General features: G+C 42.4%; 2 protein-coding genes across 2 annotated transcripts in view; one reads left to right on the plus strand and one right to left on the minus strand.

Annotated features, from left to right (window-relative positions):
• The window catches only part of mylkb (myosin light chain kinase b), a 243,182-nt gene that overhangs the window by 142,580 nt on the left and 75,356 nt on the right, over positions 1-25,246 (plus strand). The gene's annotated exons all lie outside the window — the stretch shown is intronic.
• LOC310871533 (uncharacterized protein) lies at positions 1,524-16,595 on the minus strand. Its single transcript, XM_083783107.1, has 7 exons — positions 16,519-16,595; positions 15,556-15,682; positions 14,826-14,954; positions 7,282-7,391; positions 5,242-5,405; positions 4,657-4,704; positions 1,524-1,655 (listed from the first exon to the last, which is right to left on the minus strand). Exons 1-7 carry the CDS (start codon positions 16,580-16,582, stop codon positions 1,563-1,565), a joined length of 735 nt encoding a protein of 244 aa, XP_083639233.1. The 5' UTR covers positions 16,583-16,595; the 3' UTR covers positions 1,524-1,562.

Raw genomic sequence — 25,246 nt, forward strand, 5'->3', positions numbered from 1 at the left:
GGTGTGTGACACTTGTAGTCCCCGTGTGTCTCTATAGAACGGCGCAGTCCCTCCCCCTTTCAGAACAACGAACGGCCCAGGAAATGAAATGCAATGCATTCTGACCATAGGACTTTCCTAAAGTATTTATTTAAAGACGGTTACGCCGCGGACAAAGCCAACTCGGATCGTGACAAATCATGACAATGAACACAATGTTTTGGGCCGATCAAATCATTATAAAGAAGAAAATAAAGGCAGGAGACAACACTATTTGTTTTGTTTTTCTTCTTATAAATTATTTGATCGGCCCAAAACATTGTGTTCATTGTCATGATTTGTCACGATCCGAGTTGGCTTTGTCCGCGGCGTAACCGTCTTTAAATAAATACTTAAAAATCCTATGGTCACTAATGCATTGCATTTCATTTCCTGGGCCGTTCGTTGTTCTGAAAGGGGGAGGGACTGCTCCGCTCTATAGAGCAGGGTTCGCCAATACATTTTCCTCAAGGGCCATATTTTGACTAGCGTACCGCAGGCTGAGGGCCGAGTCTGCATGCACGAGGTCGAGGTCTTGTTCAGGGCAAGACCCCATTTGAAAAGGATGCCCAGTTTGACATGCATCGGCTACTGACCCCCATGTAATGCCATTTATATCTGGGACCCCTCCTTTTTTGGGGGGAGGGGAAATTCTTCCAGGGGCCACAAGGGGGACGCGGAAGTGAATTCCACCGTTCATTTTCTCCAAAGGCTTTTCAAAAAGTATTTATTTAACCCCATCTGGACCTGAGATCAGATTCTATAAATGTCTTCTACATCCTGACAGTTTACCGTTCTGACCTGAGATCAGATTCTATAAATGTCTTCTACATCCTGACAGTTTACCGTTCTGACCTGAGATCAGATTCTATAAATGTCTTCTACATCCTGACAGTTTACCGTTCCGACCTGAGATCAGATTCTATAAATGTCTTCTACATCCTGACAGTTTACCGTTCTGACCCGAGATCAGATTCTATAAATGTCTTCTACATCCCGACAGTTTTCCGAAAAAGCTATGTTTCTATGTCGGTCGTTCTTCGATAAATAAATAAAAATAGCAGATCTGCAAGCTCGTAGCTCGCCACTCTATGAGCTTGTAGATCTGCTATTTTTCAATAGCTAAAGCATAGCATAATGCTAACACCAAAAGGGGTTCCCGCCCCAAAACGGGTTAAAGACAGTTACGCCGCGGACAAAGACAACTGGAGTCGTGACATCGTGGTATCACGACAACATTTTGGACCGAACAAACGATCACAAAGAAGAAAAACAACATGAAACGTGTCGTAACCCGCCGTTGTCTTCTTCCTTCTAATTATTTGTTCGGCCCGAAAACGACTGGAGTTGGCTTCGTACGAGGCTTAACCCATGACCTGAGATCAGATTCATACGAGGTTTCCACTGGACACACACTGGTCTGATTAAAAGGTCTTTAAATAAATACTTTTTGAAAAGTCTATGAGGAAAAATGAACGGGGAATCATTTCCTGGTCCCTGGTGGTAGGGGGCGGGACTGCGACGCTCTATTATGTGAAGGCCCTCTAGCCAGAAGGGCTGCTGATTGGTGGAAGGCCTCTTTGGGGGTGTGGCCTCATGTCTTCATAGGTGGAGTTCAACGGCAGATGACCTCTGACCTGGAGACGTAGAAATAGAAAAACATAGAAGAATAAAAAATGGATGTCTCAACAAGCAGTGTTCTTTTTGGCAGCACATTTAGATAGTCATTTAGTCTCTTGAATAGTTTTCACTTAGCTTTACTCACATTTTAGTCACCTTTGAAATGTCTTAGTGTTAGTCTAGTTTTTGTCGACTAAATGTCATAAGATTTTAGTCGACTAAATCTACAGTTGATTTAGTCGACTATTAGATCGGCTATTTTCAGCATGCAACCAAGTGTAAAATGACTTCTACTGCAATTTACAATTTAGGCATTTAGCAGACGCTCTTAATCCAGAGCGACTTACATTAAGCAAGAACAAAAAGCATGGGAATACATCACATAAAAGCATTTATCATGAAACATGCGTAAGCTAAGAAAGTAACAGTGGAATATCTATATAATGAAACTATACATATAAACTATACATATATACTACTATGCTATACATACTATGGCGTGCTATGACTATATGAAAAGAGAAGGGAACCCGCACACTCATATGCTCCAAAAGATAACTTTTATTGACAACGTTTCGAGCCAAGGCTCTTCATCTGGTCAAACTCAAGATGTCAGTGATCCACCCACTTAAATAGACACCCACGGGTCACGTTACTAGTCAGTGGGTGGAACTAACACTACATGGTCATTAGATAAAATACTGAAATATCATTAAAAACAGTGTTACACATTTCTCAAATCCACCACAGTGGAGTAAGACAAAAGGACATCATGATTATTAAAGAATCTAAAACAGTGATTCACATAATCAGGTATTATTAATTAGGCAACAATTCAAATATTTATACAGCATACAATAAATAAATTACAAAAAGTGGCTGATGGGGACTAGTGACTTCCCCATCAGCCACTTTTTGTAATTTCTTTATTTATCTCTTGTCCACCACTAGTCCCCTTCCTGACATTTTAGTGTAGTTTTTAATTTGTTGACGAAATTGTCAGTATATTTAGTCTTAGTTTTAGTCATCATAGCTTAGTTTTCATTTAGTTTTAGTCAGTGGAAAAAGGTAGTCGACGGACATTTTTCTTAGTTTCTTAGTTTTAGTCGACGAAAACAACACTGCCACCCACCCACCATGGGGTCAAAAACCGGGAGACATATTTCTGCTCGCTTACCTTGCTATCGTTACGATAAAGTCTTACCTCGCTATCGTTACGATAAAGTCTTACCTCGCTATCGTTACGATAAAGTCTTACCTCGCTATCGTTACGATAAAGTCTAACCTCGCTATCGTTACGATAAAGTCTTACCTCGCTATCGTTACGATAAAGTCTAACCTCGCTATCGTTACGATAAAGTCTAACCTCGCTATCGTTACGATAAAGTCTAACCTCGCTATCGTTACGATAAAGTCTAACCTCGCTATCGTTACGATAAAGTCTTACCTCGCTATCGTTACGATAAAGTCTTACCTCGCTATCGTTACGATAAAGTCTTACCTCGCTATCGTTACGATAAAGTCTTACCTCGCTATCGTTACGATAAAGTCTTACCTCGCTATCGTTACGATAAAGTCTAACCTCGCTATCGTTACGATAAAGTCTTACCTCGCTATCGTTACGATAAAGTCTTACCTCGCTATCGTTACGATAAAGTCTTACCTCGCTATCGTTACGATAAAGTCTTACCTCGCTATCGTTACGATAAAGTCTAACCTCGCTATCGTTACGATAAAGTCTTACCTCGCTATCGTTACGATAAAGTCTAACCTCGCTATCGTTACGATAAAGTCTTACCTCGCTATCGTTACGATAAAGTCTTACCTCGCTATCGTTACAATAAAGTCTTACCTCGCTATCGTTACGATAAAGTCTTACCTCGCTATTGTTACGATAAAGTCTTACCTCGCTATCGTTACGATAAAGTCTTACCTCGCTATCGTTACGATAAAGTCTTACCTCGCTATCGTTACGATAAAGTCTAACCTCGCTATCGTTACGATAAAGTCTTACCTCGCTATCGTTACGATAAAGTCTTACCTTGCTATCGTTACGATAAAGTCTTACCTCGCTATCGTTACGATAAAGTCTAACCTCGCTATCGTTACGATAAAGTCTTACCTCGCTATCGTTACGATAAAGTCTTACCTCGCTATCGTTACAATAAAGTCTAACCTCGCTATCGTTACAATAAAGTCTAACCTCGCTATCGTTACGATAAAGTCTAACCTCGCTATCGTTACGATAAAGTCTTACCTCGCTATCGTTACAATAAAGTCTAACCTCGCTATCGTTACAATAAAGTCTAACCTCGCTATCGTTACGATAAAGTCTTACCTCGCTATCGTTACGATAAAGTCTTACCTCGCTATCGTTACGATAAAGTCTTACCTCGCTATCGTTACGATAAAGTCTAACCTCGCTATCGTTACGATAAAGTCTTACCTCGCTATCGTTACGATAAAGTCTAACCTCGCTATCGTTACGATAAAGTCTTACCTCGCTATCGTTACGATAAAGTCTAACCTCGCTATCGTTACAATAAAGTCTAACCTCGCTATCGTTACGATAAAGTCTAACCTCGCTATCGTTACAATAAAGTCTAACCTCGCTATCGTTACGATAAAGTCTTACCTCGCTATCGTTACGATAAAGTCTAACCTCGCTATCGTTACGATAAAGTCTTACCTCGCTATCGTTACGATAAAGTCTTACCTCGCTATCGTTAAAATAAAGTTGCTGGATAATCCCTCGCGTTCGTTCATATTTTGAACGAGAGGGATGTTGAAGTCAGAAATGAAGAGTTTAGTATATCCATCTGGTCAAAACCACGGAGAGCTGACTGACTGACTGACTGACTGACTGACTGGCTGGCTGGCTGACTGGCTGGCTGGCTGGCTGGCTGGCTGACTGATTGACAAAAATGTATGATTTCATAATAAATAAATAAATTACACTGAGACATAGAAATAGAACACATAGTTAGCTTAAGGTTAAGTTCAGATTAAGTTAAGTACCATCGGCATGTAGGTCAGCCTGTCATAGAGCTCTTCACCACGTGTGACCTGAAAGACGCAAACGCACACACGCACACGCGCACATTTAATCATTTATTTATGTCCACAAACAGTAAGATTTACAATGTTCTGTACAGAATGCAATCAGCAAACACACACACACCTTCAGGGGTAACAAACACACACACACCTTCAGGGGTAACAAACACACACACACCTTCAGGGGTAACAAACACACACACACACACACACACACCTTCAAAGGTAACAAACACACACACACGTGTTTTCGTCTTAGTTTTAGTCGACAAAATCAACACTGCTTCGGCCTGGGGTAACAAATACACCCTTCAGGGGTACAAGTAACAGCATACCGACAGACGGGCGGGCGGGCGGACGGACGGGCGGGCGGGCGGGCGGGCGGGCGGGCGGGCGGACGGACGGACGGACGGACGGACGGACGGACGGACGGACGGACGGACGGACGGACGGACGGACGGACAGACAGACAGACAGACAGACAGACAGACAGACAGACAGACAGACAGACAGACAGACAGACAGACAGACAGACAGCTGTCTCACCCTCAGTCTAATGTACATGAAGGTCACGGAACCGCTGTAGAGTGACATCACAGCCAGGAGACCAATCAGAATCCACGTCAGCACAGGAAGAGGAGGGGCGGTCACGGAGGAAGAGGAAGTGGAAGGAACAGGAAGTGGAGAGGATGATGTCACTTCCTGAATCTCTGTTAAGACAGTTGGATTGGTTCAGTATAATCACATGGCAGGTGTGAGGTCATTTGATTGGCTCAGTATAATCACATGGCAGGTGTGAGGTCGTTTGATTGGCTCAGTATAATCACATGGCAGGTGTGAGGTCGTTGGATTGGCTCAGTATAATCACATGGCAGGTGTGAGGTCATTGGATTGGCTCAGTATAATCACATGGCAGGTGTGAGGTCGTTGGATTGGCTCAGTATAATCACATGGCAGGTGTGAGGTCGTTGGATTGGTTCAGTAGAATCACATGGCAGGTCTGAGGTCGCTGGATTGGCTCAGTATAATCACATGGCAGGTGTGAGGTTGTTGGATTGGTGCAGTAGAATCACATGACAGGTGTGAGGTCGCTGGATTGGTTCAGTATAATCACATGGCAGGTGTGAGGTCATTGGATTGGCTCAGTATAATCACATGGCAGGTGTGAGGTCGTTGGATTGGTTCAGTATAATCACATGGCAGGTGTGAGGTCGCCATGAAAACCAATAGACCTTCAGCTCAGTGGTCCCCAAACTGTTTCATGTCGAGGACCCCCTGGGCCTCCTGCCAGGGACCCCCACATTGAGCCTCATTACCCCCTGGACCTCAATTAAATCTAATAATAATCAATAAAATCAAATATCAAATAGTTTATTTATTTATCAAATAAATAAACCAAACCTAAACCAAGGGTCCATTTGGTTCCTATAACTATAATTTAGCTGGGGGACCCCCTGGAACTCCCTCAAGGACCCCTGGGGGTCCCCGGACCCCACTTTGGGAACCACTGCTTTAGCTAAGCCCCGCCTTCTCCCCGTGGGTTGGACACTTTCCAGCCGGGCACATTCATTCAATTCATCCAATGTAAATATCATGATTTTACACATTAAATACTGGCTCATTTTACACATTAAATACTGGCTCATTTTACACATTAAATACTGGTTCATTTTACACATTAAATACTGGCTCATTTTACACATTAAATACTGGCTCATTTTACACATTAAATACTGGCTCATTTTACACATTAAATACTGGTTCATTTTACACATTAAATACTGGCTAATTTTACACATTAAATACTGGTTCATTTTACACATTAAATACTGGTTCATTTTACACATTAAATACTGGTTCATTTTACACATTAAATACTGGTTCATTTTACGCATTAAATACTGGTTAATTTTACACATTAAATACTGGTTCATTTTACACATTAATTACTGGTTCATTTTACACATTAAATACTGGCTCATTTTACACATTAAATATTGGTTCATTTTACACATTAAATACTGGTTCATTTTACACATTAAATACTGGCTCATTTTACACATTAAATACTGGTTCATTTTACACATTAAATACTGGTTCATTTTACACATTAAATACTGGTTCATTTTACACATTAAATACTGGTTCATTTTACACATTAAATACTGGTTCATTTTACACATTAAATACTGGTTCATTTTACACATTAAATACTGGTTCATTTTACACATTAAATACTGGTTCATTTTACACATTAAATACTGGTTCATTTTACACATTAAATACTGGTTCATTTAGAAACAGACCTTCAAAATATCTTCCAACAGTGACCTGGAACATGTATAGGGTTAGTGTGGTAGTTAGAACTGACCTGGGATCAGCCTGGTAGGACCAGTATAGGGTTAGTGTGGTAGTTAGAACTGACCTGGGATCAGCTGGTAGGACCAGTATAGGGTTAGTGTGGTAGTTAGAACTGACCTGGGATCAGCCTGGTAGGACCAGTATAGGGTTAGTGTGGTAGTTAGAAATGACCTGGGATCAGCCTGGTAGGACCAGTATAGGGTTAGTGTGGTAGTTAGAACTGACCTGGGATCAGCATGGTAGGACCAGGTGGGATGAGCTCAGTAGGACGTCCCTTCCTGGTCTCGTAGAGGAGGCGGGGCTGATCCTGGCGCGTCGTCACCTCACACTCATACCTGAAATAAAAATAAAATCACACTCATGTGAAGTGACACATACCTACAATAGGCGGAAATGCAAATCTATGTAGAGTGTCTTCTTTACTTTGTAGTGACTCCGACATGTATTGTCATAGCAACACATATGAGGGCTTGAATGGAAGGTGTGGTTATTATTATTAAAATTATTATTAACTGTAGCTTGAATACTCGTGGAGTTATGGCACTAAACGCATAATAGGTTTTCCAAATGGGAGGAAATAAAGCAGTCCTAAATTAAATCCACAGTAGTAACTTCACTTATGCAAGGGTGGGGAAATTATAACAAATTCACTTTGAGTAGAAGTCCCTAAAATATATGAAATGTCACAAATGAGAAATTGTGAAAGAATATTTGCAGCTTCAACAATAGCATAAGCTACAGAGAGAAATGCAGCCCTACAATAGAGCTACCATAGTTTATAGAGAGAAATGCAGCCCTACAATAGAACTACCATAGTTTATAGTAAGTATTATTAGATAGCAATAGAGCTACCATAGTTTATAGAGAGAAATGCAGCCCTACAATAGAACTACCATAGTTTATAGAGAGAAATGCAGCCCTACAATAGAACTACCATAGTTTATAGAGAGAAATGCAGCCCTACAATAGAACTACCATAGTTTACAGAGAGAAATGCAGCCCTACAATAGAACTACCATAGTTTACAGAGAGAAATGCAGCCCTACAATAGAACTACCATAGTTTACAGAGAGAGATGCAGCCCTACAATAGAACTACCATAGTTTATAGAGAGAAATGCAGCCCTACAATAGAACTACCATAGTTTATAGAGAGAAATGCAGCCCTACAATAGAACTACCATAGTTTATAGAGAGAAATGCAGCCCTACAATAGAACTACCATAGTTTACAGAGAGAAATGCAGCCCTACAATAGAACTACCATAGTTTACAGAGAGAAATGCAGCCCTACAATAGAACTACCATAGTTTACAGAGAGAAATGCAGCCCTACAATAGAACTACCATAGTTTATAGAGAGAAATGCAGCCCTACAATAGAACTACCATAGTTTATAGAGAGAGATGCAGCCCTACAATAGAACTACCATAGTTTATAGAGAGAAATGCAGCCCTACAATAGAACTACCATAGTTTATAGAGAGAGATGCAGCCCTACAATAGAACTACCATAGTTTATAGAGAGAAATGCAGCCCTACAATAGAACTACCATAGTTTACAGAGAGAAATGCAGCCCTACAATAGAACTACCATAGTTTACAGAGAGAAATGCAGCCCTACAATAGAACTACCATAGTTTATAGAGAGAAATGCAGCCCTACAATAGAACTACCATAGTTTACAGAGAGAAATGCAGCCCTACAATAGAACTACCATAGTTTATAATAAGTATTATTAGATAGCAATAGAACTACCATAGTTTATACTAAGTATTATTAGATAGCAATAGAACTACCATAGTTTATACTAAGTATTATTAGATAGCAATAGAGCTACCATAGTTTATAGAGAGAAATGCAGCCCTACAATAGAACTACCATAGTTTATAGAGAGAAATGCAGCCCTACAATAGAACTACCATAGTTTATAGAGAGAAATGCAGCCCTACAATAGAACTACCATAGTTTACAGAGAGAAATGCAGCCCTACAATAGAACTACCATAGTTTACAGAGAGAAATGCAGCCCTACAATAGAACTACCATAGTTTACAGAGAGAGATGCAGCCCTACAATAGAACTACCATAGTTTATAGAGAGAAATGCAGCCCTACAATAGAACTACCATAGTTTATAGAGAGAAATGCAGCCCTACAATAGAACTACCATAGTTTATAGAGAGAAATGCAGCCCTACAATAGAACTACCATAGTTTACAGAGAGAAATGCAGCCCTACAATAGAACTACCATAGTTTACAGAGAGAAATGCAGCCCTACAATAGAACTACCATAGTTTACAGAGAGAAATGCAGCCCTACAATAGAACTACCATAGTTTATAGAGAGAAATGCAGCCCTACAATAGAACTACCATAGTTTATAGAGAGAGATGCAGCCCTACAATAGAACTACCATAGTTTATAGAGAGAGATGCAGCCCTACAATAGAACTACCATAGTTTATAGAGAGAGATGCAGCCCTACAATAGAACTACCATAGTTTATAGAGAGAAATGCAGCCCTACAATAGAACTACCATAGTTTACAGAGAGAAATGCAGCCCTACAATAGAACTACCATAGTTTACAGAGAGAAATGCAGCCCTACAATAGAACTACCATAGTTTATAGAGAGAAATGCAGCCCTACAATAGAACTACCATAGTTTACAGAGAGAAATGCAGCCCTACAATAGAACTACCATAGTTTATAATAAGTATTATTAGATAGCAATAGAACTACCATAGTTTATACTAAGTATTATTAGATAGCAATAGAACTACCATAGTTTATACTAAGTATTATTAGATAGCAATAGAACTACCATAGTTTATAGTAAAGTATTATTAGATAGCAATAGAACTACCATAGTTTATACTAAGTATTATTAGATAGCAATAGAACTACCATAGTTTATAATAAGTATTATTAGATAGCAATAGAACTACCATAGTTTATACTAAGTATTATTAGATAGCAATAGAACTACCATAGTTTATAATAAGTATTATTAGATAGCAATAGAACTACCATAGCTTATACTAAGTATTATTAGATAGCAATAGAACTACCATAGCTTATACTAAGTATTATTAGATAGCAATAGAACTACCATAGTTTATACTAAGTATTATTAGATAGCAATAGAACTACCATAGTTTATACTAAGTATTATTAGATAGCAATAGAACTACCATAGTTTATACTAAGTATTATTAGATAGCAATAGAACTACCATAGTTTATAGTAAAGTATTATTAGATAGCAATAGAACTACCATAGTTTACAGAGAGAAATGCAGCCCTACAATAGAACTACCATAGTTTATAGAGAGAAATGCAGCCCTACAATAGAACTACCTAACTATTATTTAGCACACCTGGATGAGGGAAACCAAGCTCCATGCTCAATGTTATCCTCATACCAGGCAGCAAGTCATTCATTCATGTAGAGTTGATATAATCATCCTATAAACATCCTAACAGAGCATGTCCAGTAGCCTTTGACTACAGTAGAACCCTGACACGGTAGACCTTATAGGGCGAGGTCATGTAGTGTAACATCCTAACAGAGCATGTCCAGTAGCCTTTGACTACAGTAGAACCCTGACACTGTAGACCTTATAGGGCGAGAAAAGGGCGAGGTCACGTGCACGCATCGGCCTGGGTGACGGCAGACTGCTGAGCGAGTGCTGGCGCTTTGACACGGGGAGTCAGATCAACATATGGAATTAATTCTGTACTGGCCCATATATGGAGCGTGTCTTGAGTAGACAGGGATTAATGAGGTCAGATCAACATACAATAATGGAATGTCAGCTCAACAGGTCAGCTCCATATATGGAGATCTAAGGGTTTGAGGTCAGATGTAGAGTCGCTGCATGGCCAATATTGATGACATCAGGGATGTCATCAATCAGGGCATTCCTATATATGGGCTTAATATTGACGAGGGATCTCCATCCCTGATGATGTCACGTGATGTCACAAGGTGACTAACTGACAGGACATTTATGTTTTCATAGTGAATGTGACGTTGCGGTCGCTATTACAACATGTTTAAAAAAAACTCCAAATACAAATATAAAAAGGAAAGTGACACACAGTCCATAATGTCAAAACGTCTGCAGTAGAAGACCTTCAACACTTAATGTTGCTCAACAGAGAAATGATGATGATGTTCATAAAACCCTGGCTCCGTATACCAACACTATGCTCTCGTAACCTGATCATATGAAGATAAATATCATACAATACAGTATATAACCTCTGACTGGGAGTTATAATGACATACTGAAGACTCTGAGCTCTGAGGAAGATGTGATGATGGATGGTCTAAATACAGATCCTGGAAACTGAACTGGAAAATCTCATACATTACAATTTGAATTGTAGATTGAGCTGAAAGCTCTGATGTGGTATGCTCTGAAAGTGTGCCCATGGAATATGCACTGATAGAAGCTGCACGTCCAAGACAAAACAGAGCTGTAGAGCTTCAGATATATTGATGAAGAAAATCATGGACCATGTGTCTTCAGGATGTCATCATAACGCTTAGTTTAGTGTCATCACTTAATTTAATTAAATTAAAATAGGTGAACATTTGGTCTGCTGCTTTATTTCCTTTAGAGGTTTAAGGTAGCTTGTATGCTTGTATGTTTATATAATACAAGAGCAGCCGACGATACAACTTCATCAACCTTCCTCATTGTCTCCGTTACTATTATCAACCTTATTCAGTCTTCTTGGTGAGACGGCTGCAGGCATACTCTCACTGTCAACATTTGCAACTTGTTCTGACTGGTGTAGTTTGCTCAGCAACATGATACATGATAAGATATCTTTAATTTGAAGGAAAGTATATTTTCTGTATTTGGAGCCAGGGTTTTCATCATCATCATCTCTCTGTTGAGCACCATTGCATCTAGCCTGGTTAATAAACCAGACCGAATCAGCCGTTGGCAAAAATAAATTGCCTGCCGGCGGATTAGGGTCTGGAGAGGCTCAATTGTACGCCCATTTCCTACACCAGAGAAATGGGGCGGCCAATCGGGACACGGTATGCAATATGCTTGAGACCTTTGACTGACAGTAGCTCTGACCAATTGCGTCAAAGAGAAAATGTTTCAACCCGCCCCCCTTGGAAATGAAATCCAAGCTGAGCCTCCCCAGACTAATATCCTGCGGTCCGTGCGATATTAGTCTGGTTTATTAACCAGGCTACATTGCATCTGCTTTGGGGTTTGTGACATTATGGATCTTGTTTCTTTACTTTTTCTAAATGTTTACCACAGATGATACAAATATTTGGATCCAATGTTTGTACATCACACTCCATTCTGGTAAAAACAATACTTCAGAATTCATCAATCAACTATGTTTTGTCCGACCGTATACACTATTGTTAGATATGAGAATTGATTGTGTTTGTTTTGTATAAGGGATGTGATAAGTTACTGTACATTGCTTTTCTAAATAAAGTTAACAATAAAAATAGAAAATTGTGGAAATTGTGGAGGGCAGAGATCCAGGAATCCCGAGTTGGTGTTTGCTAGAGTCTCGCAGTAACTAATGACTTGCTGTTATGAGGATAACATTTATCATTGAGCACCCTCATCCTAACAGTAGTTCTATTTTATTTCTCTACAGTATTGTTGCAGCTGCAATATTCTTTCTATAAGTTTGGGATTTCATACATTTTTGGAACTTCTACTCAAGTCATTTTTTTATAATTATTCCACCATTGATAAGTGAAGTCAAAATAAAACTAGAAAGGTGCAGTTCTGGGAAATTGGAAGTGTGGTTGCACTGACGTGAGTCACAAAGCACAGGGACCTGGGGACTGAATTCCGTCTTACCGTTTGTATTCTTTATTGTGATGTCATGTGAAGCATGACAACACTGACAACAGTGTGTGAAGCATATGACAAAAAGCTTCACTTTTCTGTCGTGCAAAAGTTAACAAAAATCACACCTGTGTGAAGTGAGGGGGGCTAATATATTAAAGTCTAACTCATGTCGATTAGGTGATGTAATGGTGATGTAAAACGGTGCCAACACATTAACATGCCATTAACAATAAAGAGACAGCTGTGCAGTAAATAAATAAAAACTGCACAAAAACCGGAAATAAACAATACAAAGGAAAGGAAAGGTACTATGTTTACCCAGGGTAACTGGACTAAGGAAAGGAAAGGTACTATGTTTACCCAGGGTAACTGGACTAAGGAAAGGAAAGGTACCATGTTTACCCAGGGTAACTGGACTAAGGAAAGGAAAGGTACTATGTTTACCCAGGGTAACTGGACTAAGGAAAGGAAAGGTACTATGTTTACCCAGGGTAACTGGACTAAGGAAAGGAAAGGTAACATGTTTACCCAGGGTAACTGGACTAAGGAAAGGAAAGGTACCATGTTTACCCAGGGTAACTGGACTAAGGAAAGGAAAGGTACTATGTTTACCCAGGGTAACTGGACTAAGGAAAGGAAAGGTACTATGTTTACCCAGGGTAACTGGACTAAGGAAAGGAAAGGTACTATGTTTACCCAGGGCAACTGGACTAAGGAAAGGAAAGGTACCATGTTTACCCAGGGTAACTGGACTAAGGAAAGGAAAGGTACTATGTTTACCCAGGGTAACTGGACTAAGGAAAGGAAAGGTACTATGTTTACCCAGGGAAACTGGACTAAGGAAAGGAAAGGTACTATGTTTACCCAGGGTAACTGGACTAAGGAAAGGAAAGGTACTATGTTTACCCAGGGTAACTGGACTAAGGAAAGGAAAGGTACTATGTTTACCCAGGGTAACTGGACTAAGGAAAGGAAAGGTACTATGTTTACCCAGGGTAACTGGACTAAGGAAAGGAAAGGTATATGTTTACCCAGGGTAACTGGACTAAGCTCAATAACTTGTTTACAGCCAGGCCCTGCTCATAGAACATTTCATGGTAGAGGTTCAATGCCTTGCTCCAAGGGCACTTCAGCGGTGGTAATTTTAACGTGCCGGTCCGGGGATACGAACTAGCGACCTTCCGATATCAAGACCGCTCCGCAAACCGTTCGGCCATGGCTGCCAACAAACAAACACACAAAAGAAAATATAACGTAAAAAATGTAATCTACAGAGAGGAAGAAATAAGATATTTCTTTAGATGTTTTTTGAATATTGGCAAGGATAATGAGGATTTAAGTGAAGCATCTAGGGAGTTCCATAGATGAGGGCCTCTAAATTTGATGAAATATTGAAGTGCTGGAGTTTGGAAGCACTCGTCGCATGTCACTGAACGGTCCTGCGCTCCACCTCTTTCGAATTTGTTTAGTAGCTCATAACATGTCTACGGTGGATTTTTATGAAAAACAAGCTCGGCAGATTGAAAGAGGATAATTCAAGCTTGTACTACAGCTGCAATGTTGGTGAGTTTAACGTCGTTTAAGACAAGCAGATCGCAAGATCGAGTGGGGAGTCAATGGAGGGTATTGAAACTATGCTAGAGCTGTACAAGGCTTCTCTTATGGGGGTCCCTGAATCACTGCTAGAGCCGTAAAAGTCTTCTCTTATGGGGGGTCCCTGGATCACTGCTAGAGCTGTACAAGGCTTCTCTTATGGGGGGGGGGGTGTATAGCACCTTTCATGACATGAAATGCAGCTCAAAGTGCTTTACAGAACAATGGAGAAAAGATTATGTGTCACGCACGCACGCACGCACGCACGCACGCACGCACACACACACACACACACACACACACACACACACACACACACACACACACACTACCTGTCCCCCTGCAGCTCCTTGCCATCCAGCCGCAGCAGAACGAACACGTCACAGGAAGTGCTCTCCTGGTACCACACAGAGTCCACACAGTCCACCTGACCCCTCTGGCACAACACTGCCCCCTGGTGGCTGCAGGAGGAACAACAGGTGGTTCCCATAATGTTTCAGGCCTGCCCCGAACCCAAACTAGTGAAAACAGCAGATCTACAAGTTCACGACATAGCGCCACGTTGTGAACTTGTAGATCTGATATTTTCACAAATAACTGTTTCTAATTTATGGAATTTCTTATATGTCTTTCCTTTTCATAATGTTTTGAAATAATACAAATAATAATAATAATAATAGAACATAGAACTGAAACATAGAAAAACAACACATAGAACTGAAACAGAAATTCAACATAATAGAACTTATCCACACTTTTCCTGGGCTGTGTGTGCTCCAGTTCCTGTCGATTCGATCCAATGAAAGCCAATGAAACTGGTCAGATGACCTATGATATCCAATGAAATCAACAGGAACTGGAGCACACACAGCCCAGGAAAAGTGTGGATAGGCTAGAATGAAAACATAGATCTAGAACACACAGAATGAAAACATAGATCTAGAACACACAGAATGAAATCATAGATCTAGAACACACAGAATGAAAACATAGATCTAGAACACACAGAATGAAAACATAGATCTAGAACACACAGAATGAAAACATAGAAATAGAACGTACTCCTGCACTCGGTTGAGACGTACGTCGTCCACCTGCTGATTGGCTGACAGGGCTGTGACCTCACAGCGGATGGAGGCGGAGCCATAGCCACTCACCGACACCTGTGGCGGCTGTGTGACCTCGAAGCCTGAAGGTCACACGCACGCACGCACGCACGCACACACACACACACACACACACACACACACACACACACACACACACACACACACACACACACACACACACACACACACACACACACACACACACACACACCCTCACACACACACACACACACACACACACACACACACACACACACACACACACACACACACACACACACACACACCAGAGTTAAAGTCTGCAAACCTATATTAAATAAACAACTACACTTTAGAAACAAGACCAAATAAACAACTACACTTTATACACAAGACCAAATAAACAACTACACTTTAGAAACAAGACCAAATAAACAACTACACTTTATAAACAAGACCAAATAAACAACTACACTTTAGAAACAAGACCAAATAAACTACACTTTAGAAACAAGACCAAATAAACAAAAACACTTTAGAAACAAGACCAAATAAACAACTACACTTTAGAAACAAGACCAAATAAACAACTACACTTTAGAAACAAGACCAAATAAACAACTACACTTTAGAAACAAGACCAAATAAACTACACTTTAGAAACAAGACCAAATAAACAACTACACTTGATAAACAAGACCAAATAAACAACTACACTTTAGAAACAAGACCAAATAAACAATTACACTTTATAAATAAGACCAAATAAACCACACTTTAGAAACAAGACCAAATAAACTACACTTTAGAAACAAGACCAAATAAACAACTACACTTTAGAAACAAGACCAAATAAACAACTACACTTTAGAAACAAGACCAAATAAACAACTACACTTTAGAAACAAGACCAAATAAAAAGGTTGAACCCTCTTACCGTCACAGCGCAGCAGGAAGTAGAATGCACCAATCACAATGGTTTCCACGAGGATGGTTCCCATGACAACGCTCCTGTCGGCCTGGTGATTGGTGGAGACAATCAGGTGTCAGCAGATCTGGAAGCTCAAAACTAAATAGTGTACATGATGATGTTAACCCATTCAGGGCGGGAACCTCTCTTGGTGTTTTAAGCATTATGTTATACTTTAGCTATTAAAAAAAAGCAGATCTACAAGTGCCGCGGTACGAGCTTGTAGATCTGCTATTTTTGAAAAATCATGAAAATGTGGCGCAAATCTTTGAAAATATATATTCTTTCAGAGCGAACGTTTTTAACTCAAATCTTTGCTTCTGTGGGGGGGGGGGGGGGGTCCCTGGAACAACATTATTTTCAGATGGGGGTCGGCGCCCACATACATATAATTTCTGGGGGTCCTTGACATGTAATAGTTTGAGAACCACTGACATAGAAACATGAGGATTTTTCAGAACACTGTCAGAATTTAGAAGACATTTGTAGAATTGTCCTCAAGTCTAAATGGTTAAATACTGCTTAGGCAGGAGAACCCCAAATCAGCGTTACAGCGGCTATATATTTATGTGTTTCTGGTATAATATTATTGTCAAAAATAACACAATAACACAATTAAATGCCCACCACAAGCCCTGATTCAACCTGAATGTAAAGTTTAGAGTTTGGTTGATTATTTTTGACAAAAAAAAAAAAAAAAAAAATCATTTTAGAGGTATTAATACAAAAATAATTAAAGAAAAGAAAAAGTCCTTAAATTGTCACTTTAAAAATTGTCAACTTGAATGTCGAGTATAAAAACTTGACAATTACAATTTACAGTGTAGTCATTTATCAGATGCGCTTTAATCCAGAGTGATTTATACAGTAAGCGAGAACAACACATGGTGATACATAACTTAAACATGGATAAAAAATATACTTACTTAACACACAGCTGACTGTCTGTCTGTCTGTCTGTCTGTCTTAATTGTGCTGATATGGTAAAATCTTTGAGGTGAGAACAGTGCAATAAATAGGACAAGTGTCCTGTGTGTGTGTGTGTGTGTGTGTGTGTGTGTGTGTGTGTGTGTGTGTGTGTGTGTGTGTGTGCGCGCGCGTGCATGCGTGCATGCGTGCGTGCGTGCGTGTGTGTGTGTGTGTGTGTGTGTGTGTGCGCGTGCATGCGTGCGTGCGCGCGTGTGTGTGTGTGTGTGTGCACGCAGTGTGTGTGCATGTGTGTGTGTGTGTTTGTCCTATTTGTTGCTCAACTGGGTCAAAAAAACAAAAAAAGTGCATTGTGAAGGAAAGTTCTATAAGAAAGTAGGTTTGGCGTGCGTGCGTAGCGATGATTTGATTGGCGGAGCAAAAGTACATGAAGTAAATGAGCTAAAGTATATTACTATATAGCCCATAAACATACATAAACTTGACTAAATACTCAGGCAAAGATACGGAGAATGAGTCGACGACCGACAGGCAAATGAAAGTTGTTCCAGAGTTCCAATTTATTGTCAGAGTTCAGAGTACAGCATTCACAGCCATGGGGCCAGGCCCCATGGATCCTCCAGCAGCCTCACGGCTCCTGGGACTAACACACAGTTACATTTTCAGTAGGGTTTAAATTCCAATTTAGTCTGTCTAGTTTAACATTACTAATACTAGGCTATATTTAATGTGAATTGTGATTCCAATATACATCATACACATTGAGCATAAAAAATGAGGACGCAAATTGTGATTGGCTGAAATGTGATGATGTAAGAGCGGCGCGCTCCTCACTTCACACAGGTGTGATAACTTTTTTTGGAGATCTGTTATTTTGAGAGAACGTCAAACGTCCCTCCATTTTAGTCTAGTTTTTATGTGTTGTCAACATCCTGTTATTCCAGTTATACGTGCGTGTGTGCGTGCAGAAGTAACAGGAAATATAGGCGATATAAAAGGGGGGAGAGGAGAGGAGAGGAGAGGAGAGGAGAGGAGAGGAGAGGAGAGGAGAGGAGAGGAGAGGAGAGGAGAGGAGAGGAGAGGAGAGGAGAGAGGCATTGCTATGGATACCACCCCATAGACTGTAAGATCCCACCTCAGTTGCGGGACAGGCCCCGCTGTGGTTGGCCAGTGGGACAGTGGTTTTTAGCCAATCGGAAGCATGGCAATGCGGGTCTATCCTAGAACTGAGGCCCAATCCACTAGGATTAGCGTTAACCCATGTTCTGTGTCACTCCATGGGGGCTCCATGGGGCCCCCATGGGGGCTCCATGGGGGCTCCATGGGGGCTCCATGGAGCCCCCATGGAGCCCCATGGAGACCCATGGAGCCCCATGGATCCCCCATGGAGGCCCCATGGAGCCCCCATGGAGCCCCCATGGAGCCCCAATGGAGCACCCATGGAGCCCCATGGAGCCCCCATGGAGCCCCATGGAGCCCCATGGAGCCCCCATGGAGCCCCCATGGAGCCCCATGGAGACCCATGGAGCCCCATGGATCCCCCATGGAGTCCCTCCAAAAATTCCCACGACCCCCCCTCCCCCATCCCCCGCACACACACGCTCACACGCACACACGCCCACACGCTCACACGCACACACGCACACACGCCCACACTCCCACACGCTCACACGCACACACGCACACACGCACACACAATTTACAATTTAGGCATTTAGCAGACGCTCTTAATCCAGAGCGACTTACATTTAAGCAAGAACAAAAGCATGGGAATACATCACATAAAAGCATTTATCATGAAACATGCGTAAGCTAAGAAAGTAACAGTGGAATATCTATATAATGAAAGTATACATACACTATACATATAAACTATACATATTTACTACTATGCTATACATATGTACTATGGCGTGCTATGACTATATACAATACAATTATATATGTCTACATAACATGCTATAAGTCTGTGTCAAATGCTATCTAAGCCAACAGAAATGCTATCTAAGGGGGTGGGGTAAGTGCTATGGGCCATGATGGAGTCTGAAAAGGTGGGTTTTCAGGCTACGGCGGAAGATTGGGAGTGATGCTGCAGTTCTGACTGCAATGGGAAGTGCATTCCACAGTTTTGGAGCCAGAAGGGAGAAGAGTTTGGGACGTGTGGAGCGTTGTCCCGGCGTTTTTAGTTAGGGTACTTCCAGTTTCCCTGCATTGGCTGATCTGAGTGCGCGGGAGGGTTTGTAGGGTTCAATCATACTTAGTAAGATATGGGGGGAGCCATACCTTTGGTTGCTTTGAATGCCAGCATCAGAGTTTTGTATTCTGTGCTGGCAGCGACCGGGAGCCAGTGGAGGGAGCGGAGCAGGGGGGAGACATGTGAGAATTTTGGCTGGTTGAAGACCAAGCGAGCTGCTGCATTTTGGATCAGCTGGAGAGGCTTAAGTGCACATGCTGGTAGACCAGTAAGGAGGGAGTTACAATAGTCGAGTTTTGACAAGACTGTTGTCTGGATTAGGAGCTGGGCTGATTCCTGGGTGAGGAACGGTCTAATTCGTCGTATGTTATAGAGTGTGAACCTACATGATCGAGTGACAGCTGTGATGTGAGCTTTGAACGAGAGCTGACTGTCCAGGACAACTCCAAGATTGCTGGATGTTGGGACAGACGTTACCAGGGCGTTGTCTACGGAAATAGTTAGCTCCCGCATAGGGCAGGACTTAGCTGGGAAGAAGAGAAGCTCAGTCTTGTCTGGGTTCAGCTTGAGGTGGTTGGAGGACATCCACTGTGAGATGTCAGCCAGGCATGCAGTGATGCGCTCTTCCACCTGAGTGGCAGAGGGGGGGAAGGATAGGAACAGTTGTGTGTCATCGGCGTAACAGTGATAGGATATATTGTGAGCAGAGATGATAGTGCCAAGGGATTTAGTGTACAGTGAGAAAAGGAGGGGACCAAGTACAGATCCCTGTGGGACCCCAGTTTGGAGGGTTCGGGGGGATGATAACAGACCTTTCCAGGAAACCTGGTAGGTCCGGTTGGTGAGGTAGGAGGAGAACCACTTTAGTGCCGTTCCACCGATGCCTAGCTCCGCTAGGGTGTCTAGGAGCAGCTGGTGGTTCACTGTGTCAAATGCTGCTGATAGGTCTAGGAGAATCAGTACTGCAGAGTGGGAAGCAGCTTGGGCAGCATGCAGTGCTTCTGTGACTGCCAGCAGGGCAGTTTCTGTGGAGTGGGCCTTCTTGAATCCGGACTGGTTGGGATCCAGCAGGTTGTTCTGTGAGAGATGGAGAGAGAGCTGGTTGGAGACGACACGTTCAATGGTTTTAGAAATAAATGAAAGGAGTGATACCGGTCTGTAGTTCTTGACATCTGAGGGGTCAAGGGTTGGTTTTTTGAGGAGTGGTGTTACTCTGGCTGACTTGAGGGCAGATGGGACGCAGCCTGAGGTTACTGAGGTGTTGATGATGGAGGTGATGAAGGGGAGCAGATCAGGTGCGATGGTCTGGAAGATTGGAGACGGGACAGGGTCAAGAGGACAAGTGGTAGGTCTAGAGGATGTTACTAGTTGTAGAACCTCGTCTGGGGAAAGAGGAGAGAAGGAGGACATGCATGGTATGTTGGGGTTGGTGTTGGTTGAGTCAGATGCCACTTTATGTGGGAGGGGAGGAAAGGAGCTGCTGATATCATCAACCTTCTTCTCGAAGTAGTTGACAAAAACATCAGCAGTGAGGGATGAAGGTTGAGTGGGGGGAGGGGGTTTAAGGAGGGAGGTGAAAGTGGAGAAGAGCTTCCTTGGGTTAGAAGTACAGGATTGGATTTTGGTGTGGTAGAAAGAGGTTTTAGCAGTGGTTAGTGAGTGGGCAAAGGCAGAGAGGAGTGAGTGAAAGTGTGAAAGGTCATCTGGTAGCTTCGTCTTGTGCCACTTTCTTTCGGCTGCCCTTAGAGGTGTTCGTTCAGATCTGAGAGTTTCAGATAGCCAGGGAGCCGGTGGACATGAGCGAGCTGGCCTGGATGAGAGCGGGCAGTGTTGGTCGAATGCAGATGAGATAGAGGAGAGGAAGGATGAGGTTGCAGTGTCAGGTGAGAGGGAGAGGAATGACTCCAGGGAGGGTAGAGAGGAGAGAATAGAGGATGAGAGGGACGAGGGGTTTAGGGATTTGAGATTGCGTCGGGAGGTGACGTTCGGGGGGTTAGTAGGTTTAGGCGGGAGGGTGGAGAGAGAGAGGGAGAAGGTTATGGATTGGTGGTCAGACCTAATTAAGGGGGTAACAGAGAGTGTGGAGGGAGAGCAGGCTCTGGAGAACACAAGGTCCAAAACATTACCAGCCTTGTGAGTGGGAGGGGAGGGAGATAGGGAGAGGTCAAATGAGGCCAGAAGGGATGTAACGGGAAGATACTTCTCTGCAGTAGGAAGGTTGAAGTCACCCAGTAGAATCAGAGGGGTTCCATCTTCCGGAAACGAGCTGATCAGAGAGTCTAATTCTTCCAGGAAGTTCCCAAGAGTTCCAGGAGGGCGATAGAGCACAATGAGGATGAGGGGGACTGGCTGTGATATTGAGATAGCATGAAATTCACATGTGGACAGAGAAAGGTGAGAGAGATTTAAGACACGGAAATTCCATTTGGGGGATGTTAGTAGCCCTGTACCCCCCCCCCCCCCCCCCTGTACCTGTTTGGCGAGGGGTGTCGGTGAACTTGTGTGAAACAGAGAGCGCGGCGGGAGTTGCAGTGTTATCTGGGGTGATCCAGGTTTCAGTCAGAGCAAGGAAATGCAGAGACTTGAGGGAGGCGTGGCCTGAAATGAATTCAGGCATATTCTTTTTGGTAGCTGCGTGACAGTTCCATAGGCCTCCCTCCACCACAATGTGGTGACTGGGTGAACGAGCTGGATAGATGAGATTTGACGGATCTCTGTGACTGGAGAGGTAGGGCTGTATTTTGCGTGTCTTAAGTACCAGGTCTTATTCCCTAACTTGAGTAAACTAAAGACCTGGAGGCGTGGTCAATGCCATTTGGCTATTCTGAGTGGCCAAAGAGCATTGATCACGCCTCCAGGTCTTTAGTTTACTCAAGTTAGGGAATAAGACCTGGTACTTAAGACACGCAAAATACAGCCCGTAGTGTCTAGGGCGACATGAGGACAGTAAAGGGACGGTGGGAAAGCACATTCTAAACAGGTATAAGAGATAATAATATTAAAGTAACAATAATAATAAAGATAATAATATTAAAGTAATAATAATAATAAAGTACAACTAAACATAATAATGGGAAGTAGGAAGTAGGAAGTAAGTTGATACAGAACCCCTAAGACGGCCTCCTTCGATGTGTCTGGATGTCCGGGTCTTTGGATTGGACACTAGGCTATATTAGTCAGCCTGTGTGGATTTTGGATTGGAAATTGGAACGATACATAGAAGAAATTGGAACGATACAGAGAAGAAATTGGAACGATACAGAGAAGAAATTGGAACGATACAGAGAAGAAATTGGAACGATACAGAGAAGAATTTGGACGATACAAATTGGAACGATACAGAGAACCAATAGAACAGATAGTACAAAAATAAAGAAAGGAAATGGGTATAGAAAAGGTTCGGAGTGTGTGTTCACTTACTGTGTACCAGTCCAAAACGGTAGAGAAATGACAGAGTTACAATTTGGGGATCCCTGGGGGTCCTCAGGGGTCCCCGAACCTTGAGACCCCCAAAGAAACCTCCAGGGGGGCGACACGATTCCAAAGAGCCCACCCCCTTCCAAAACGGTAGAGAAATGACAGAGTTACCATTTGGGGGTCCCCAGGGGTCCCCGAACCGTGAGACCCCCAAAGAAACCTCCAGGGGGGCGACACGATTCCAAAGAGCCCACCCCCGTCCAAAACGGTAGAGAAATGACAGAGTTACCATTTGGGGGTCCCTGGGGGTCCCCGAACCTTGAGACCCCCAAAGACGCCCCCAGGGGGGCGACACGATTCAAATGAGCCCACCCCCGTCCAAAACGGTAGAGAAATGACAGAGTTACCATTTGGGGGTCCCTGGGGGTCCCCAGGGGTCCCCGAACCTCGAGACCCCCATAAACGCCCCCGGGGGGGCCACACGATTCAAATGAGACCACCCACGTATAAAACGGTACAGAAATTACAGAGTTACCATTTGGGGGTCCCTGGGGGTCCCCAGGGGTCCCCGAACCTCGAGACCCCCATAGAAGCCACCGGGGGGGCCACACGATTCAAATGAGACCAGCCACGTTCAAAACGGTACATAAATTACAGAGTTACCGGCCGGCCGACGTAAATACAGAGCGGCCGACGTAAATACAGAGCGGCCGACGTAAACACTGACCGGCCGACGTAAATACAGAGCGGCCGACGTAAATATGGAGCGGCCGACGTAAACACTGACCGACCGACGTAAACACTGACCGGCCGACATAAATACGGAGCGGCCGACGTAAATACGGAGCGGCCGACGTAAAAACGGACCGGCCGACGGTGGGTAACGACCAACAGTCGGTCGCTAGAAATGGATTCTGCCCTCCCTCACCTCCAGCTAACCAGACAACTTCAACTGACCAGACACCTGTACTGAGAAGGTCAACACGCCAGTCTAAACCACCTGACAGACTGCTCCTCTAAAGGACTGTATCTATTTGCATTAAAACTACAAAGACAAAAAAAACACTTACTTACTTTGAGCACGCATTTAAAAAAAAAGAAAAAAAAAGAAAAAGATGGACATTTATATGTGTTATGCATTTGGAATAGCAACAGTTGAATAACAAGTCACATAATGTGTTGTGTGATTTTGCATTTAAAGAAAAGGAGATATGTGATGTGATATCATTATGTGATATTTATAACAGCCACTAGATGGCAATGATGATGACTGTGCCACACCTATATCATGGCCACACCTACAAACATTTCCAGATCTTAGAATAGAATGTATGACCTGTATGCTACCAACCCTACCAGTTCAAATAAAGAATCATAACAAGAACCAATGTTTCTTCATTGAGATACAGAAACATTACATCCCCTTTATGCCTTCCGTCCGCCCTTCCTCCTTCCACCATACATACACTAGCGTGTTATGGCTTATGGCTTGTGTGGGTGGGTGTGTATATATATATATATGCATACTCCTTATTTCTATTTATACTTCATTGTCTATTTTTCTATTTATTTCCTATTTATTATATACTACTGTACATACTGTACATTCTGTACATTCAAGAAACAAGTGTATTTATTCCCATTACTGCATTACTGTATTGCACTCTGGTTGGACGCCACTATTCATTTCATTGTCAAAGTATTTGCATACTATGTGCAGTGACAATAAATTTAATCTATAGTTAGTTTCAGCAGTCAGAGCTCATCTCTGGGTGAAACCATATGCTCCGCTTGTCTGTCATGATTACAACATATCTTTGCCAAATATGCATCTAGAACAAAGAATACAGTATAATTATTTCATTACATGTAAACTATGTCCTGTATATTTGATATGGTACATATATTTCATTCTTATTGGTGACATAATAGTTACACGTGTCATTTGTTGTTAGTCCCTGTTCAGGCTCCTGCGTGTCACTCAGAACAGCCCTGATTCACTGATTGGTCAAGTAAAGCAATGACACTTTAGGTCCCACCTCCCATGTGAGGAGGAGGGAGTTTTAAGTTTCTACAGTAGGCCTATAAAGACGATACGCTTTTGTTTATACGGTGTGTCATACAGGTACCAGTTGATTCGAAGGGACTCTGCCGTGT

This window comes from Protomyctophum parallelum (genome assembly GCF_964188405.1).
Source record: "Protomyctophum parallelum genome assembly, chromosome: 15".
Taxonomy (NCBI): Eukaryota; Metazoa; Chordata; class Actinopteri; order Myctophiformes; family Myctophidae; genus Protomyctophum; species Protomyctophum parallelum.